We start from the raw sequence: 18,826 nt of genomic DNA, 5'->3' as shown, positions 1-18,826 counted from the left end.
AAAAAATATAAACCTAAACAGAAATTCCCTGCAAATTGGAAGATGCTGCCCATGTGGACTAAAATATAATTCTGACAGTTTTCTAATGCTCTCCCATGGGATCAGGTTAGATATGCAGGAAGCGGTTAGCAAGATATAAATATTTTAACCTTAGCAAAATCCTGATTTCGATGATTCCATGTATCACTTACTCATGGAAAAGCCAAAAAAGTGAGTAGACCCATGGAGAAGGGCTCTAAGTTGGTAATGGTGAAAAAAGCGATGCACTTTACTGGACCCTACCAACTCACTTTGACCCCTGAATATTATCACCATCCTTTCCTCTGACCAGAAGAAACATTTGGACTGGACCAGCCGGGCTTGTGTCTAAGAAAACTAAAGATTAGGGGGATGTCTCGGAGGCTTGAACTAGACACTGAGCTCATCACCAAAGTCAACATCCAAATGCAAACATGCATGATGAAAAGACTCCAAGTAGGCGAGACTTGTCTTTTCTCTTCATTCCTCGAAGAGGATTGGGTTTACACTTCTGAAGAGTGCACATACACTAAAATTAATACAAGAAATTAGATTTTTTTTTAGAATATTATCAAAAATCCCAAATTAATACTGCAGTACAGAAACTTGAATATATATTGTAGCCTTTATTAAAAAATAGATGTTTTTATTGACTTCCAAATATTGACTTCTCCCCCATTTGTCGGATTCGCAGTGGTAACTTAACATAAAGAGTTCCCTCCATCTGTGCAACATTTGTGTGTCCAGGACTTGGACATCTAGTAATGCAGCCACACCTCCAAATATTAAGTTGCTAGTTGCATGTATGGAGGGAATTTTGTTCCATTATTGTTGCAAGCAAAGCGCATGTTTTGTAAATGGAAATATATTTGAAAAAAATAAATGCAATCCAGAAATGAAATGTTGAATCAAAAAAATGTTCTAAGCATAATGAAGATATTTTGTCTGATTTTGTTTTTAAAAAAATCATACATTTTATTTTTTAAATGTACTTTTTCATTACATATATTTTACAGATTTGATCTTTTCTGTTTATTATTTTTTAAAATATTTTCTGTCTTCATTTTTTCTTCATTTAAAATTCTTAGATTGAGTTTAATGATTTTTTTTTCAAGTTATAATTTTATATCAAAGTTACTTTTAAGACATTTTTTATTATTAAAAAAGTTTATGAAGTTTTATTTCTCTATTCCCCTTTTTTTTCAAATTTAGATTTATAAAATGTGTTTTTTTCAAACATCCAATAACAAAATGTTTTCCTTGTTTACAACAATAACGGAATGAAATTCCCTCTGTACTCCAGCAGAGGAGAGAAGATGTAAAACCAGGCAGCTCTCCCTTCACATACCACTAACCGTGGGCCTCCCTGCCTCTCGTCACAGCAGACACAACAAGACCCAAGGCTGAAAACAGATTGAACCAGTTCATGTCTAAATTTCCTCCATGTGACACAACACTACTGCTGAGGCATGCATCGGGTTAAAAACACAACTTCCACAGTAAAACCAGCTCAGCTCACAACCAATGAGGCTCATCCTGGCAGAAAAAAACAGTCTATTCACCCTGAGGGTCACTGGAGAGAAACCCAACATGATAAGAAACTTTTGGATTGAGTTCACATCTAGTTTTTAGTGAAACAGGTGAACAGCATTTAATTCAAAATTTAAAAAAGGGTAAACAAAAGACAGCTGCTGAGAGAGAAAAGAGGGGACCACACAGTGAGGAGAGACGGAGATAACATTCAAACCGCTAATTAGTGGGAAAGAATGTGACACCAGGAGAGCAGAAGTCTTGCCCAAAGCAGCTTATTAAACAAATCACAAAGTCATTTATTTTCTGTCTGTCTTTGTTCCTTAATGTATTGCATTATTTCTATGAAAGATTGCAATAGCAAGGGAATAGAAATCTTTGTGTCCTCGACTAAAAACACAGAGCGTTGTGTTAGAAGGAAAAAAAGTTTCAGTAATGTTTGGGTTCCAGGCTAACTGTCTACAGACTGGCCCTCAGAGCAGCCTGACATGGAGACCTGAGAGGAACCAGTTGAGGAGGAACCAGAACCCCAAAAACACCAGAAGTGGGATTCACACCGTTACTCCGGCTCAGTGGTAGAAATCCACTGGAGACCAAAGCCCCTACACAACCTTACCTCTCCACAGATGACCCACCCCACTACTGTTAGTACACCACCCCCTTCCCCCGCATCCAAGTCTACTTTCTCTATAGATTGTTGCATGTATCATGGAGGAGGGGGTCCTGAGGGAGAAACTAACCCAAACAGTTATTAGCCATTTTTTTTAGCCCCATCCCATTAAAACCAATCCAGAGACTTTGGCGTGGGTCTCCACAAGATCCTCAGTGCCTTATCAGCTGACTAAGAAGCAGCAACCTTCCCCAGATCCATGATCGTAGGAAAGTGCAGGGTCTAGCAGGCAATCCCCAGCCCCCTACCACCCCAGCATACCACCCTAAATGTATGTTCACCCCAAACACGAAACCTGTCAATATGTCACCAATATGTGATCACCTGGTCATGCAAAAGCCTGGGATCCTACATCTCACCTCAACATGGATGACACGGATTAACCGAGTTTGTTTTTTTTATTTTTGACAGCTCAATAAAGCGGTTGGCGCTCCTGGACAGAACCAGATTCCCAGAGAGATAGAGCCAGTACGTAGAAAACCACTGCCACCTCCAAAGGCTAAGGCTACGTTGGTTCAGCGGCACTTTGGGGCCCTGCTGTCCTGGGGGTAAATCATTTGGACATCAGACCAAATGTTTTTTTTTTACGCCAAAAGATTTGACCAAAATGTTTCCCACTACATTCACAAACACTGATGGTATCGAGCTACACTGTAGGCACAGCTGCTCTGGGACTGCCGGACACGGGCGCCGCCAGCTGACCTTCAACCGACAACCCTTTGGTTTCAGGGCAAACTCCTGCATGAGTCGCCACTGTAGGCGGACAAAGTGCTGTAGATAAAAAAAAAAGAAAAAGTTAAGAATATATAAATAATTTTCAAAAACAGACATAATAAAAATGTTCACAGCAGGAGTAGTATCATATGAAACTAGAGCACAATGTTAAAAGCCAAGGAAAACATTTTTAAAAAGATTAAAAAACTGGAAAAGAGGAGGCCTGTAAATGATTACATAATGAATGAGCTGCTGCAGCAAATGTTCCGTGACCGCTGACCTTCAGCCTAGTTTCAGGGACGGTCAGCAAAAGCCAATCAGCAGACCTAAGTGATCGAGGGAGGCAGGAAGGTTGAAGCAGCATGGATAGATACGGTGCAGTGAGGATGTTCAGACATCTAAAACAAATATCAGCTTAAAATTAACTCTATAATGAATAGGGTGACAGTGAAAGGACGCCAGAATGAAAGGGATATGCTCACATCTGCAGGAGTGAGTTAGCAAGAGAGCAGCAAAGACCTCCACAAGCTGGAGACGGGCAGGAGACGCCTGGCTACTGCCTGCATACAAGCTTTACAAACTGTAACAAAAGGGTGGAATCATTTATCCAGGTCGGGTCGCTAAGATTCAGTTTCACTGTGGCTGTTTGAGTCGATAAAGACTTTTTCTAGCACTGCTGATCTGTTTTACAAATTTAAGATTGGATTCAAACTTTACCCCCAGATTCCTGACATAGTGACCCTGAGAGAAAACTGACACTGAACCAAGATCGACATTTGGCAAAGGAAAGAAACTCGGTGTCATGATCTGGCCTGTTTGCTCTCCCACCTGCCGTTTTCCCTCCCTGCCTCAATTATAATTTATTCCTCTCACCTGTTTGCTCTTGGTTATATTCAGTTCAGTCTGAGCATTCAGCGCAGATCATTATTTGTCTTTCTGTTAGCCTGTCTGTTATTTTTATTTCATTGTTCATGTCCTGGATCCTGTCGGCCAGTGGAAAGAGGTTTTTGTGTCTGTCTCGTCTCCCGATTGTCCACTGTTCCTCCCCCGAGGAGTCCTCTGGGTTTTTGGCTCAATATGTGGGGAGGAGACCAGTTTAAAGTCCTGCATCAAGTTCTGGTTCCACGTCCTGTCTCGGTTACACTCTTCCACTTATCCTGCTCTTCTGCACCTGATAATGTCTGCTCATGTGCATGACCACCTGGTCACGCTTTCGGACCCTGTCAGACTCTGAACCCTCCTGGGAGCTTGTGGATGCCTGGTAGGCTGGATTCTGCCACCTTTTTCTGTTCCTGTCTGTTCTGGATCCCTGACCAGGATCTGCTTCCAGCATGTCCTCTGGGACTGCAGCACTTGGGGACATTCTTGGACTGGACTGTTAAACCTGAGTGTCTGTGATTGGGCGGTGCCCCGCCCCCCTCCTGCAGTGTCAGCGAGCCACAGCTCCACTTTAATTTTTGTTTTATTTAATAAACTTTTTTGAACTTTCCTACTGACTGTCTCTCCTTGAATACTGGCTCCATCTGTCTGCGTTTCATGACACTCGGTCCAGATAACACGACTTCTGTACTGTTCGAATTTCGACTAAGGAAGTTAAGAGAGAGCCATGCTTTAAAGCAGGGGTAACTAAGTAAAAGTCAATGGGGTCCAAATAAAGAAAATCAACAACCATTTAACCATTATTATCTGTTACTTTAAACAGAATTTAACACTGAAATAAAATTAGGTGTTTATGCATCCATGTTATACTTTGCATTTTTAGATAAAAAAATCTAAAAAAAAAAAAAAAGAAAAAAGAAAATGTTTCCATATTAAAATCTAAATTGTTTTTGAAGTAGAGAACAACATCTTTCAGTTTGGTATATAGACAATTTCTTGATTCCCATATTTTTTAAAAGCCCTGAACTGACCGTTTGTTATTTTTCTTTCTTTATTCTGTCTTAATGTTGGCAGTGGGCTTTATGCTGCGCTGCAAGGCTTTAAACCTGGGTTTGAATGGAGACTAAGCCATTCTCAAGCACATATCAAGGTGCTCATTTTGAGCCTGGATCCAAATTTATTTTTGATTCTGTTCATGGTGGAGAATCCTGCTTCACAGCAGCAGGTTGAGCCAAACATCCTCTAAATGTGCAGGGTCATCTTTGAGCACCATTTCACTTTTCTTTCACCAGTTCACCGCAGTTCTTCCAGCAGTCCACACTTTCTCTGCTCTCTTTTTCTCATCGTCTTCTCCTTCTTTCCCATCGCCCGGCTTGCCACAGGTTTGCCTGCTGTGTCTAAAAGTAGCAGCAGCAGCAACCCAGACTGACAGCTCATTGGCTCATTTGGATCCTGTGTAGCCTGGTCCTGCTTATTCCTGTCAGGGTTTTGTCAGTACCTATCTTTGGCAGTCTATGGACAAGAGGCAGAGTAAGTTCAGCACACTGTCACAAGGCAACACAGAAACACACACCTAAGGGGATTTTAGAGAATCCAATTAACCAATCAGTCATGTTTTTGGACTGTGGGAGGAAGCTGGAGTACCTGGAGAGAATCCACACATGGGAAGGGAGAACGTACAAGCTCAATGCAGAAAGTCCCCGGGCCGGGAATGGAACCCAGAACCTTATTGATACAAGGCCACATAGCTACCCACTCCACCACCATGCAGACCTTGTCTTGTTTTTTGCAAACATATATGTGGCAGTCATCAGGTTCTAACAGTGTTTCATCTTTGATTGATGATTCCCCACAATAAAAAAAATAAAAAATAAATTCAGTTTTTTGGTTGAATTTACAAGATGAGTGACACATAATGAAGGAAAAGGTTTTAAGATCTTTATTATGGTCTCACTGTTCTCCAAAAGAAAAAAAAAATCTACCACTGTACCAGGGCTGTTGTAGCAACCTCTACATGAGGTTCTTTCTTTCCTTTAATTACTGACATTATTTGTGTCTATTGCCAAACACAGTAAAACATTAAACTGTTATGCCTTAAAAAAAAAAAAAAAACCTAATCCGGTTATTTCTTCAGATCCAGTTCAGTCTTAGAATATTGCTCAGCTCCTCGGTTGCGCTGCGTCAGGTTTGCATCTTTACTGCGGTCGTCTCTCGCTGCAGAGGAAGCAGATCATACACCACACACTGTCCTCCGGAGATATCTGCACTCCGCTGTGGCTTCGGAACGGCCTGAGTGCACAGGAGCCTGTTCAAAGAGAGGAGAGGCTCAATTCCACAAGATATGAATTCCTTCTGAAGGACTGAGTCATGTTTATTTCTCTGCAAATCTGTACGACGTAACATCATAACTCTGCTCAGAGTTGTTGCAATTATGGCAGGAAGCTGTCCCAGTCACTGGATAGGAAGCAGATCAAACCTTTGCATGAGACTTTATTCAATATAGTCACCAGTTTAATAAACTTGGACATGTTTGGACCACAGTATCCAGAGAAGGCCCACACACAGGCCAGTTATAGCCGACAAGCAAACTCAGTATGGACGTACAGGCAGTTTATGTGGTTGACCAAACACAAGGTAAATATTTATAACCTGAATACAAAAGATACCAGAGGATGTGTTTAGCTCTGCAAGAAGAAACAAATAAAAGGGGTTTATTGTAAGATACAATTAAAGGAAAAGTGCGGTCAGCAAGCAATAAACAATGGATCATTATTTATACCTAAAACTAATAGGTGTGCGGTGATTTAATGAAATTAAAGTAAAAAATAAATAAATAAATAAAAAAAATAATAATAATAATAATTTGCTTCTTTTTTTCTTTTTTTTAATAATTTTCGTGGCGATCACTGAGTCTGGGAGCAGCCATTTTTGCCCAAATATAGTAACACCTCCCTCCTGACATCTTCCAGCAGTGACGTCATGGTGCGGTAAGCCTAGCGCCATTCTCCCCGCTTTACAAGCTAAATCAATGGGAACTACTAGATGTGGTAATGTGGCCTTTTTAAGTTTATTGCATGTATTCTAATTTTTGATTTTCTTTATTTTTGAACTTGTTTGCTTGTTTTTTAATTTTGTGTGTTGCATGTTTTTTTGGGATTTTGTTTGGAGGCCACATTGCCACTCACACCTGGACACGCCCACAGCAACGGCACAGGTGTTCCCCATCAACCAAGCAGCGTGCCAACTGGGACGCTGATTTAAAAAGGCAGCTGTTTGGTTGGGGAGAGACCAGGACATGGGAAGGTTTGGTTGGAGACAGACACCGGACATGGGAAGGCCGATCTTGGAGGGAGCCGGACGGAGCGGGTGAGAGAGAAGCAGCGGGAGAGGTTTGGGGACTGACGGCCGGACGCCCGCCGGAGCGAGGCGCAGAGACGCCCGCCGGAGCGAGGGGCAGAGACACCCGACGGAGCAAGGGGCAGAGACGCCCGCCGGAGCGAGGGGCAGAGACGCCCGCCGGAGCGAGGTGCAGAGACTCCCGCCGGAGCGAGGTGCAGAGACGCGCACCGGAGCGAGGGGCAGAGACGCCCGCCGGAGCGAGGGGCAGAGACGCCCGCCGGAGCGAGGGGCAGAGACGCCCGCCGGAGCGAGGGGCAGAGACGCCCGCCGGAGCGAGGTGCAGAGACTCACGCCGGAGCAAGGTGCAGAGACGCGCACCGGAGCGAGGCGCAGAGACGCATGCCGGAGCGGGGTGCAGAGAGGCCCGTCATGGAGCGAGGCGCAGAGGCACGCTGGCTAGAGGCGCGTGTTGGAGTTGACCTCGCAGGCCAGCTATGCTGGAGAGGCCCACACGCGCAGCGTGCCGGAACGAGGATCCAGCGCTGGGGTGAAGGCGCGTGTTGGAGGTGACCTCGCTAAGGCCAGCTATGCTGGAGAGGCCCACACGCGCAGCGTACTGGAACGAGGATCCAGCGCTGGGGTGGACGGTGCCCTCCATTATACCCGCCGAGTGCGCGTCTTTTTAACAGACTGGCCCATTGACTCTGCTGCTCTTCACCATCTGGATTTTTATCTTTCTTTTTATCTTTTTTTTATTGGATTTTAATTGATTTTAACTTATCTTTTTATCTTTTATTGGATTTTAATCGTTTAAACTTTTTAAAGCTCTTCTCACAATCGCCGCAGTCTGTTTGGTTTTATTACATTTTTTTTTTTAGATGATCGCACCTCTCGGGTGCCACACTAGACACATCTGCAATCAACAACAATTATTGAAGATTTCCAGAGGACTTCACCATTGAAATTCAAGCTAGAGTTAAACTCTAGTTTAACTTGATTGTTGTAGCACATTGGGTAAAAGTGAAAAAAAATTTATTTCACATTTTCGGGAGGGAGGATTTGGCATCGAACTTCTGGCCAGAGAAAAAACACGTAATATGTAGCCAACATTTGGAAGAACAATGTTTTCAAGATGACTTGGCTAATAGCACGTTGTGACAAACACCAGATACAGCACTGGGACTTGATCAACAGCCGATACCGCACCGCGACGTCACAAACCAGTAGGTGGCAGTAGTGTTCTTTGACAAACATGGATGCCTCCAGTAAAGCACATTCAAATGAAAATTACTCTTAATTAAAAAAAAAAACGTATCATTTATTGAACAGTATGTAATAATTTCATATTTAAAGTAGTTTCAGAAGTTTGAATTCAGAATATGACCAGACTGGGGCGACAGTGGCGTTGGATGTAGGAGTTTGCCCTGAAATCGAAGGGTTGACGGTTCAAGCCCTGACTCTGACTTTCATTGTCGTTGTGTCCTTGGGCAAGACACTTCACCTGCATTGTCTACTGATGGTGGTCAGAGGGCCCCGTGGTGCCAGTGTACGGCAGCCAGTGAGCCCCAGGGCAGCTGTGGCTACAATGTAGCTTGCCACCGTGTGTGTGAATCGGTGAATGAATGTAGTGTAAAGTGCTTTGGTCAAGTCTCCTAACTTGAATAAAGGCGCTATATAAGTATTTACCATTTTCCTTTATATATTGTATTTAGATATGACAGTGCACTTGGTCTGCCATGAGAAACTGCAGTGATCCATAATTTAGAGATAAATCTCTGAAGGAAAGGCTGGGGGGGAAAAAGGCAACAGAAGACGGTTTCCAGTCTGAAACAAACCATGCAAAGAACCTTGAACCATCTCCATGTGGAGACAAGGTAGAGGAGCCATCATGCTGTGGGGACAGGGAGCTGTAGAGAGCTTAAATGGAGATCAGTGGAGCTCAATACTGAATAATTCATGAAGAAAACCTCTTGGAGGCTTTAAAAGACTAAAAACTGGGGCAGAGCTTTAACGTCCACCTAACAAAGACCCCCAACATACAGATGGGCTACAATAGCAGCTTCTTTAGGCTGGATCAAAGTGGTGTTATGTGTTAGAATGGCTTAGTCCATATTCAGACCTAAACACAATTGTTAATGTTTCCCAAGACTCAAAATCTCTTCACCTTTATCAAATTTAGATAACATCCATCAGTCTTTTTCTAGGTATGCAAAGGTGATAGAGATACACCACAAAATACTGTAGCAGCAGCTAAACGAGAACTAGAAAGAAAAACTCTGAATGCTGAGTGATTGAATGCATATGCCCTTTACAGGTTCATATTTGGAGTATAGAAAATGATATTAAAAGCCAACTTTTCCTCGTCATTATACAATTATCTCTGATGTGCACTGGTTTATCACATAAAATCCCAGCATGAGCCCATTGTTGGGAGCTGGAGAAATTCCACCTTTCTCCAGCAGAGTCCGCCGTGGATCCTCTGAGGGAACCTCCTGCACACCTGCAGCTCGTCAAGATCATCAGAGGATCCACTACTTAAGCTGTCTTCAGACCTTGCCTCAACGCCGCAGTGTTGTTCCAGTTGGTCAGCGCTTAAGCCTAGATCCTCTGAGTAACTCGATGACTTTTGAATCCAGCTTGGATTCTAATCCTTGTCTCTGTTTTCCAGGAAACCTGTGCCTCCTCTGTGAAAGCTCAGAAAGAGCTAACCTGCCGAGCCGACCCTCAGAGCCAAACCCGAAGAATCACAGAGAACCTCCAAGCAGCTCTGGACTAGAGCTGGGAAACCCTAAACCAAGGTCTGTTCATGTTAGACGTGAGACACTGAAGCAGCAAACGGATTCTGCTGATGAACTCTTCTCCAGACGCAACAGAGACTCTCCCAAAGCTAACCTCAAGAACCCTCAAGGTACAATCAGTAAACTTCAGGAAATCAAACCTCTGTTGGCAACGCTAACTGAACTGTCTCTCACGCAGACTCCGGTGAACCAGTATCCAGGCCCCGAACCTGAACCAGTAGATTCTGTGTGCTTGTGCTTCAATAAACTGTTAAACTTTCATCCCTGTGTCCGTCAGTGGTGTTCTGCATTTTTGGGTCGCTTTTAGTGAACCCATCATGACAGAACACTGCGGCCAAACTCAAGGCCCAGCAGATCACCTCACCCGTCGACTAGAGGAGCAGGATGCCCAAATTCAAGGACAAACCCAAACGCTCCGTGAGATATACCGCCTGGTTGACACTCATAACCACATGCTACAGAGCTATGCTAATTATCTGAGCAGCGCTAATGCTGCACAACAACCATTTCCGGGTCCAGTCCCTCCTCCGAGGTCACCAGCAGTGACGTCATCAGAGTACCGTCCTAGTCTCCCAGAAAGATTTTCTGGTAACATGAAAGATTGCAAAGGATTTTTATTTCAATGTCGATTGATTTTTCAGAACTCCCCTGGCAGCTTTTCCACGGATTACTTTCATTCTCTCACAGTTAACAGGAAGAGCCTTGGAATGGGCTCAGGCAAGATTTGCCGCTGACGATAGCTTAAACTGCTACTACTCTGATTTCATCTCTGAATTTACCCAGGTATTCAACCAAGAAACTGACCAAACAATTGATTCCAGAGCTCTTTTCAACCTAAAACAGGGAAACTCTTCGGTGGCTGAATTTTCCATTAACTTCCGGGTTAAAGCGGCAGCTTCCGGATGGAACCAAAGCGCTCTTAAGGGAGCCTTTTTCATGGCATTAAATGAGCACATTAAAGATGAGCTCGCAACCCTCGACGAACCTGCTACCCTCGAAGATCTAATTCGCCTCTCCATTAGATTGGATAATAGAATTCGTGCCAGAAACAGTTCTAAGAAGCAGGGTACACTTTCTTCTGCCTCACATAACGTGACTGTTTGTTCTTCCTCTACAGATCAGCTGCCCATTCAGAGGCCTAAGTCCCAGTCTCTACCGTTGCCTATTCAGGCCTCTCATTCGGGCGAACGGGATGTCGAACCCATGCAGGTGGGACACACTAGGCTCACTCCAGAGGAGAGGCAAAGGCGTTTTCTAAGCAAACTATGTATCTACTGTGGTGAGAGTGGACACTTCATCGCTTCCTGCCCGGCTAAATCAAAAGCCTGGGCCCGCCAGAGGATCTGAGGAGTCTGGCAGGCCAGATAAACACAAAGAAATCTCCTCGACTGTTACTTCCTGCCACGTTGTTCTGTGCTAACCAAAGCCTCTCTTTTTCTGCATTCATCGACTCAGGCTGTGAACGTAACCTTATCGATTCTAACCTCGTCCAGCAACTCCAAATTGAAACCATTCCTCTGACTCAGCCTCTCAGTGTATCCGCTATTGACGGAAAAAGACTCCATCAAGTTACCCATCAAACTCTGCCCCTCGAGCTACTTCTGTCAGGTAACCACCGAGAAACTATAACATTTTTTGTTTTTCCCTCTGCATGTTCCCCATTGGTGCTTGGTTTCGAATGGTTGGAGAAGCATAATCCTCACATAAACTGGACTGAACGTCACCTGGAATCATGGTCCATCTCATGCCATGAAAAATGCCTTCGTTCTGCTGCCCCCTTGGTGGGGTCTCCTAGAGGTGGGGGGGAGATGGACTCTCCTGACCTTTCTTCAGTTCCTTCTGAGTACCATGACCTAGCCCCGGTTTTCAGTAAGGTCAGTGCGACGTCCCTACCTCCACACAGACCATACGATTGCGCCATTGAACTTTTACCTGGTGCTCCTCTACCTAGCAGCAGATTGTATAATATTTCCAAGCCTGAGAGAGAAACCATGGAAAAATACATCAACGAATCATTAGCTGCTGGAATAATCCACCCATCATCCTCTCCATTGGGTGCCGGTTTCTTCTTCGTGGGGAAGAAGGATGGTTCCCTGAGACCTTGTATTGACTATCGAGGTTTGAACCAGATTACTATTAAGAACAAATACCCACTGCCTCTCCTTACCTCTGCTTTTGAACCCGTACAGGGAGCTACTGTGTTTTCGAAACTGGATTTAAGAAACGCTTATCATCTCCTTAGGATCCGTGAAGGCGACGAATGGAAGACTGCCTTCAAAACTCCCTTGGGCCAATTCGAATATCTAGTAATGCCCTTTGGTCTAACTAACGCTCCAGCTTGCTTCCAGGCCCTTGTCAATGATGTTCTCAGAGACTTTCTCAATGTATTTGTTTTCGTGTACATTGACGACATACTCATTTACTCCAAGAACCTCGATGAACACAAGAAACATGTCCGCCTTGTTTTACAGAGACTGCTGGAGAACAAGCTGTTCGTGAAAGCCGAGAAGTGCGAATTTCATCAACCTTCAGTCACCTTTTTGGGGTTTGTGCTCGAGGGCGGCCAGGTAAAACCATCTGAGGACAAGATTAAGGCAGTTTTGGACTGGCCAGTTCCAGAGAACCGCAAACAGCTACAAAGATTTTTAGGTTTTGCTAACTTCTATCGCCGGTTTATCAGAAACTACAGCCAGACCGCCCTTCCATTAACTTCTCTGACCTCTGTCAAACGCATTTTTCAGTGGACTCCTGAGGCTCAAGCAGCGTTTGATAAATTAAAGTCTTTATTTTCCAAAGCACCTGTTCTTATGCAACCTGACCCAGCCAAGCAGTTTATTCTAGAGGTGGATGCTTCAGATTCTGGTGTTGGAGCAGTCCTATCCCAGAGACTGGATTCAGATCAAAAAATACACCCTTGTGCTTTCTTCTCCCGTAGACTTTCTTCTGCTGAGCAAAATTACGATGTGGGTGACCGAGAGCTTCTAGCCATTAAACTGGCGTTGGAGGAATGGAGACATTGGCTGGAGGGAGCTGAGCATCCGGTTCTTGTATGGACTGACCACAAGAACCTGGCTTACATCCAGTCAACCAAGCAAGCTAATCCCCGCCAATCCAGGTGGTCAATTTTCTTCTCTCTGTTCAATCTCATCATCTCCTACAGACCCGGATCCAAGAATGTCAAACCCGACTCTCTCTCTCGTCTCTACTCCGTCGATCATCCCGAGACACCTGAACCTGTTCTTCCGGCTTCCTGCACAGTGGGAGTGGTCAACTGGGAGATAACTGACCTCATCAACTCAGCCCTGGCCACCGAACCCGATCCAGGTAACGGTCCCACTAACCGAACCTATGTTCCATCTTCCGTCAGGTCCCGTCTCATCCAATGGATGCACTCCGCCAAATTCTCAGCTTATCCAGGAGTCAGTAGAACTGTAGCTCTCATCTCTAGACGCTTCTGGTGGCCCACTCTCCACAGGGACGTTAAGGAGTATGTGTTGGCTTGCCCCACATGTGCCCGTAACAAAGCCTCACACCAACCTCCTTCTGGCCTGCTTCAGCCGCTCCCTGTTCCCTCGCGTCCTTGGTCCCATATCGCCATTGATTTCGTCACTGGTCTCCCCGTCTCTCGAGGTATGTCCACCATATTCACCATTGTTGACCGTTTCTCGAAGTCCTGCCATCTTATTCCCCTCAGAAAACTTCCCACGGCCTTCCAGACAGCCCAGCTTCTCATCAAGCATGTTTTCCGGTTACACGGCATTCCCCAAGAGATCCTCTCGGACAGAGGTCCTCAGTTCATTTCCCAGGTCTGGAAGGCTTTCTGTTCTGCTCTCGGCTGCAAACCCTCTCTCACCTCTGGTTACCACCCCCAATCGAATGGTCAGACTGAGAGAATGAATCAACTGTTGGAATCAACCCTTCGCTGCCTCACTTCAAACAACCCCGTGGACTGGAGCCAATTTCTCCCGTGGATAGAATACGCACATAACTCCCTCAGATCTGCATCCACTGGACAATCCCCGTATCAGGTTAGTCTCGGCTATCAACCACCTCTTTTCCCCGCAGACGAGAGAGAGATTTCGATCCAGTCCGTAAATCAACACATCCACCGTTGTCAAAGAATCTGGAGGGAAACCATCGCCACCCTCAATCAGTCATCTGAGTCCATTAAACGCTTCGCCGACGCCAGGAGACGTCCCACCCCCGAGTACACTGAGGGCCAGTAGGTATGGCTATCCACTCGAGACATTCCCCTCAAGGGGATGTCTCGAAAGCTCTCTCCTAGGTTCATCGGACCCTACAAGATCACTCGAGTCATCAACCCCTCAGCCGTCCGTCTCCAATTACCTCAGTCACTCCGGATCCACCCTACCTTCCACGTGTCCCAGATCAAGCCTGTCTCCTCGAGCCCTCTGTGCCCACCGTCCGACTCCCCACCACCCACCCTGGAGGTCGATGGTCATCCAGCATTCACAGTTCGACGCATCGTGGACTCCCGTCGACGAGGTCGCGGATGGCAGTACCTCGTCGACTGGGAGGGCTACGGACCGGAGGATCGCCAGTGGGTTCCGGGCTCGTACATCCTCGATCCTGCCCTTATTGAGGAGTACGAGCGTTCCTGCCCATCAACCTCTTCCGGACCGCCAAGGGGCGGTCGTTGAGGGGGGGGGGTACTGTTGGGAGCTGGAGAAATTCCACCTTTCTCCAGCAGAGTCCGCCGTGGATCCTCTGAGGGAGCCTCCTGCACAGCTGCAGCTCGTCAAGATCATCAGAGGATCCACTACTTAAGCTGTCTTCAGACCTTGCCTCAACGCCGCAGTGTTGTTCCAGTTGGTCAGCGCTTAAGCCTAGATCCTCTGAGTAACTCGATGACTTTTGAATCCAGCTTGGATTCTAATCCTTGTCTCTGTTTTCCAGGAAACCTGTGCCTCCTCTGTGAAAGCTCAGAAAGAGCTAACCTGCCGAGCCGACCCTCAGAGCCAAACCCGAAGAATCACAGAGAACCTCCAAGCAGCTCTGGACTAGAGCTGGGAAACCCTAAACCAAGGTCTGTTCATGTTAGACGTGAGACGCTGAAGCAGTAAACGGATTCTGCTGATGAACTCTTCTCCAGACCCAACAGAGACTCTCCCAAAGCTAACCTCAAGAACCCTCAAGGTACAATCAGTAAACTTCAGGAAATCAAACCTCTGTTGGCAACGCTAACTGAACTGTCTCTCACGCAGACTCCGGTGAACCAGTATCCAGGTCCCGAACCTGAACCAGTAGATTCTGTGTGCTTGTGCTTCAATAAACTGTTAAACTTTCATCCCTGTGTCCGTCAGTGGTGTTCTGCATTCTTGGGTCGCTTTTAGTGAACCCATCATGACACCCATAGGTTGTTAAAATATGAGAAAATGTTCAAGGAACGTGAATACTTCTGTTCACAGCATATAAAGAAAAAGGTTTTTCTAGCTTCTGTAGAAAACCAAACACTACCAAGGATGAAGTAGGCAGCCGCACTGAGTGAGAGGATGATGAGGAAGATGGTGCCTAGACCCAGATCCCCAGTAGTGCAGGCATTTGGACAGGCGCAGGGGCTCTCCACCCAGATGTGCAGGGGGCCCTCTCTGCTGAGGCTCTGCAGTCGGATGATGGAGGATGACTGGTTGGGATTGCAGTGGAAATGAGCTGCAGTCATTGGCTGCTTCCTGTGAGCTGGATGGGTAGATAAAGACTGAGGCCACATCATGCTGAATAGAAATACTAAACTATGACAAGGTTTGTGTTTCAGCTCACCGAAATACATCACAGACAGCATCTTCAGAGTGTGGTTATAGTGGAACTCATTTCCTTCATGTGTCCCATAGTTTACATAGTGGCTGGTGAGTCCATGGACCCCTGGATTCCTCATTAAACAACAGAAACATCAGAACTAAGACAACTTTGTTTGAATCTGATAAAACTAGATAATAAAGTTAACAGAAAAAAATGTAACAAAAACATTAGAAAGCGCTAAACTTAATAAATAAACCACAATAATCACATTTAATTCTACCAAATACCAGCTTTAGGATGCGCTTCTACTGATCAGTGATTTGATCAAGCTTAGGGCTCCCCCTGGCGGCCAGAACATTTATAACAGCTGGAGCAACGAAGCATTTTAATTGCTCTAAAATGCTTCCTGTTTTTATTGAAGTTAAAAAAAATGAGTCAGATTAAACTGTAATGGTGACAGGAAAGCAGTAAAGCAATTAATATAAAAGCTCAACATTTGACTTTATTACAATGGGATCAAACTCCAAGGCAAACTCTCCTTTTGAGCTGCTCTGGTTTTCTGCTTTATGAATTTACTGCTCTGCTCAGCATCATTTCTGCTTTATTTTTGTATTTAATGTTGATTTTTATTTTCTATTTAACTGCTAATAATTCTTCTGGGTTAGGATGATTCAAATGAGCACTGCTCCCTGGGCGCTGCACAGTGGCAGCCCACTGCTCCCCAACGGGATGGGTTAAATCCAGAGTTTATTTTGTTGCTCTGTACTTGTGACAGGTTAATGACAACAAAAATTGGATTGTTTTTCAGTAATGAAATATGTTCATCAAATCTGTCCTTAACGTAAAAATATTTAGAAGGTTTCTAGATCCCATAACTCTGTAATGCTGTAAATACACTCACCGGCCACTTTATTAGGTACCCCATGCTAGTAACGGGTTGGACCCCCTTTTGCCTTCAGAACTGCCTCAATTCTTCGTGGCATAGATTCAACAAGGTGCTGGAAGCATTCCTCAGAGAGTTTGGTCCATATTGACATGATGGCATCACACAGTTGCCGCAGATTTGTCGGCTGCACATCCATGATGCGAATCTCCCGTTCCGCCACATCCCAAAGATGCTCTATTAGATTGAGATCTGGTGACTGTTGAGCCATTTGAGTACAGTGACCTCATTGTCATGTTCAAGAAACCAGTCTGAGATGATTCCAGCTTTATGACATGGCGCATTATCCTGCTGAAAGTAGCCATCAGAAGCTGGGTACATTGTGGTCATAAAGGGATGGACATGGTCAGCAACAATACTCAGGTAGGCTGTGGCGTTGCAACGATGCTCAATTGGTACCAAGGGGCCCAAAGAGTGCCAAGAAAATATTCCCCACACCATGACACCACCACCACCAGCCTGAACCGTTGATACAAGGCAGGATGGATCCATGCTTTCATGTTGTAGACGCCAAATTCTGACCCTACCATCCGAATGTCGCAGCAGAAATCGAGACTCATCAGACCAGGCAACGTTTTTCCAATCTTCTATTGTCCAATTTCGATGAGCTTGTGCAAATTGTAGCCTCAGTTTCCTGTTCTTAGCTGAAAGGAGTGGCATCCGGTGTGGTCTTCTGCTGCTGTAGCCCATCTGCCTCAAAGTTCGACGTACTGTGCGTTCAGAGATGCTCTTCTGCCCACCTTGGTTGAAACGGGTGGTTATTTGAGTCACTGTTGCCCTTCTATCAGCTCGAACCAGTCTGGCCATTCTCCTCTGACCTCTGGCATCAACAAGGAATTTTCGCCCACAGAACTGCCGCTCACTGGATGTTTTTTCTTTTTCGGACCATTCTCTGTAAACCCTAGAGATGGTTGTGCGTGAAAATCCCAGTAGATCAGCAGTTTCTGAAATACTCAGACCAGCCCTTCTGGCACCAACAATCAGTCACCACGTTCAAAGTCACTCAAATCACCTTTCTTCCCCATACTGATGCTCGGTTTGAACTGCAGGAGATTGTCTTGGCCATGTCTACATGCCTAAATGCACTAAGTTGCCGCCATGTGATTGGCTGCTTAGAAATTAAGTGTTAACGAGCAGTTGGACAGGTTTACCTAATAAAGTGGCCGGTGAGTGTAGTTTGCTGCTGATTTGAGCTCTATGCTACAGATCACAGAATGAACCTAAGAAGGTTCCTCTGTTTTTAGCTCCACATTTGTCCCTTAAACACAAAAAATGCTATTGGTTTTCACTCTTTGGTTGCAAATCTCAGTCCATAAAATGACAAACATTAATGACCTAAATGTCTTTTTATTTTTTATCTTGCTAAAAAAAAAAAAAAAACTTTTTTTTTCTTGTAAAAAGTAAAAGGTTTCTGTGCCTAGAAATGTCAAAATATTGCAGGTAACTTTATTTTTTGTGCAAAAGGATTTTATTTTCTCTTCCAAATGTAAAATTTCAGTACATTAAATAATAATTTTTGTCTAGTATAAAGCAGTAAAATGTTAACCTTGGAACAGCAAAGTTCCAAAACCAGGAAACTCGAGCTGTTATGCTAGTTTAATTGATTAATTTAAAAAATAAAGGCAACAAAAGAAGCTATTGTTACAGATAGGGTTTTATTTACTTTAAAAAGTTTTGTAAAAGTATATAAATGTGATGTTATTTAAATTAAAAGAACTATAGTTAGAACAAACAATCACAACAGTGAAGTCTTGTTCTTCTACCTGAAGATGAGGCAAGCAGCAACGTTGGTGCAGTTTCCTCCCAGCAGGTCCTCTGGCTGAGAGAAGAGCTGACAGGGGCTGAAGGAAAAGAGGATCTGTGTGTCCACAGATGGGCCCTCCACTGGCACGGCCCTCAAACGCCCCAGGAAACCGTCTGCGTCGCCCATGGCTCTCAGGTTTATCACTCCGCTGCCATCCTTCATGATGCATTTGCAGCTGTTAACTTTAAAGCAGCCTGGATTGTCTGCAGGGTTGGAGAGAGACGGAGAGGAAGAAGAAAACACACAGAAACAGACAGACAGCGAGAGGAGGCCTGCTGAGAGTCTCATGCTGATCAACTGCTCCTCAGGAAAGGATGGTAAGTAGCTGCATGTTGCTGGGGGACTAAAACAACTGGCAGCATTGTGATGATAGA

The 18,826-nt window shown here is 44.9% G+C and overlaps 1 protein-coding gene across 1 annotated transcript; it reads right to left on the bottom strand.

Annotated features, from left to right (window-relative positions):
• Positions 1 to 5,883: 5,883 nt before the first annotated feature.
• On the bottom strand, positions 5,884 to 18,826 carry LOC119789292. Its single transcript, XM_038294116.1, has 4 exons — positions 18,412 to 18,826; positions 15,727 to 15,836; positions 15,427 to 15,645; positions 5,884 to 6,116 (listed from the first exon to the last, which is right to left on the bottom strand). The coding sequence occupies exons 1-4, from the start codon at positions 18,738 to 18,740 to the stop codon at positions 6,007 to 6,009; spliced, it is 768 nt and encodes a 255-aa protein (XP_038150044.1). The 5' UTR covers positions 18,741 to 18,826; the 3' UTR covers positions 5,884 to 6,006.

Source organism: Cyprinodon tularosa, unplaced genomic scaffold, assembly GCF_016077235.1.
Source record: "Cyprinodon tularosa strain WSP-4 unplaced genomic scaffold, ASM1607723v1 ctg334, whole genome shotgun sequence".
Taxonomy (NCBI): domain Eukaryota; kingdom Metazoa; phylum Chordata; class Actinopteri; order Cyprinodontiformes; family Cyprinodontidae; genus Cyprinodon; species Cyprinodon tularosa.
This window is presented reverse-complemented; position numbering and strand designations above follow the sequence as displayed.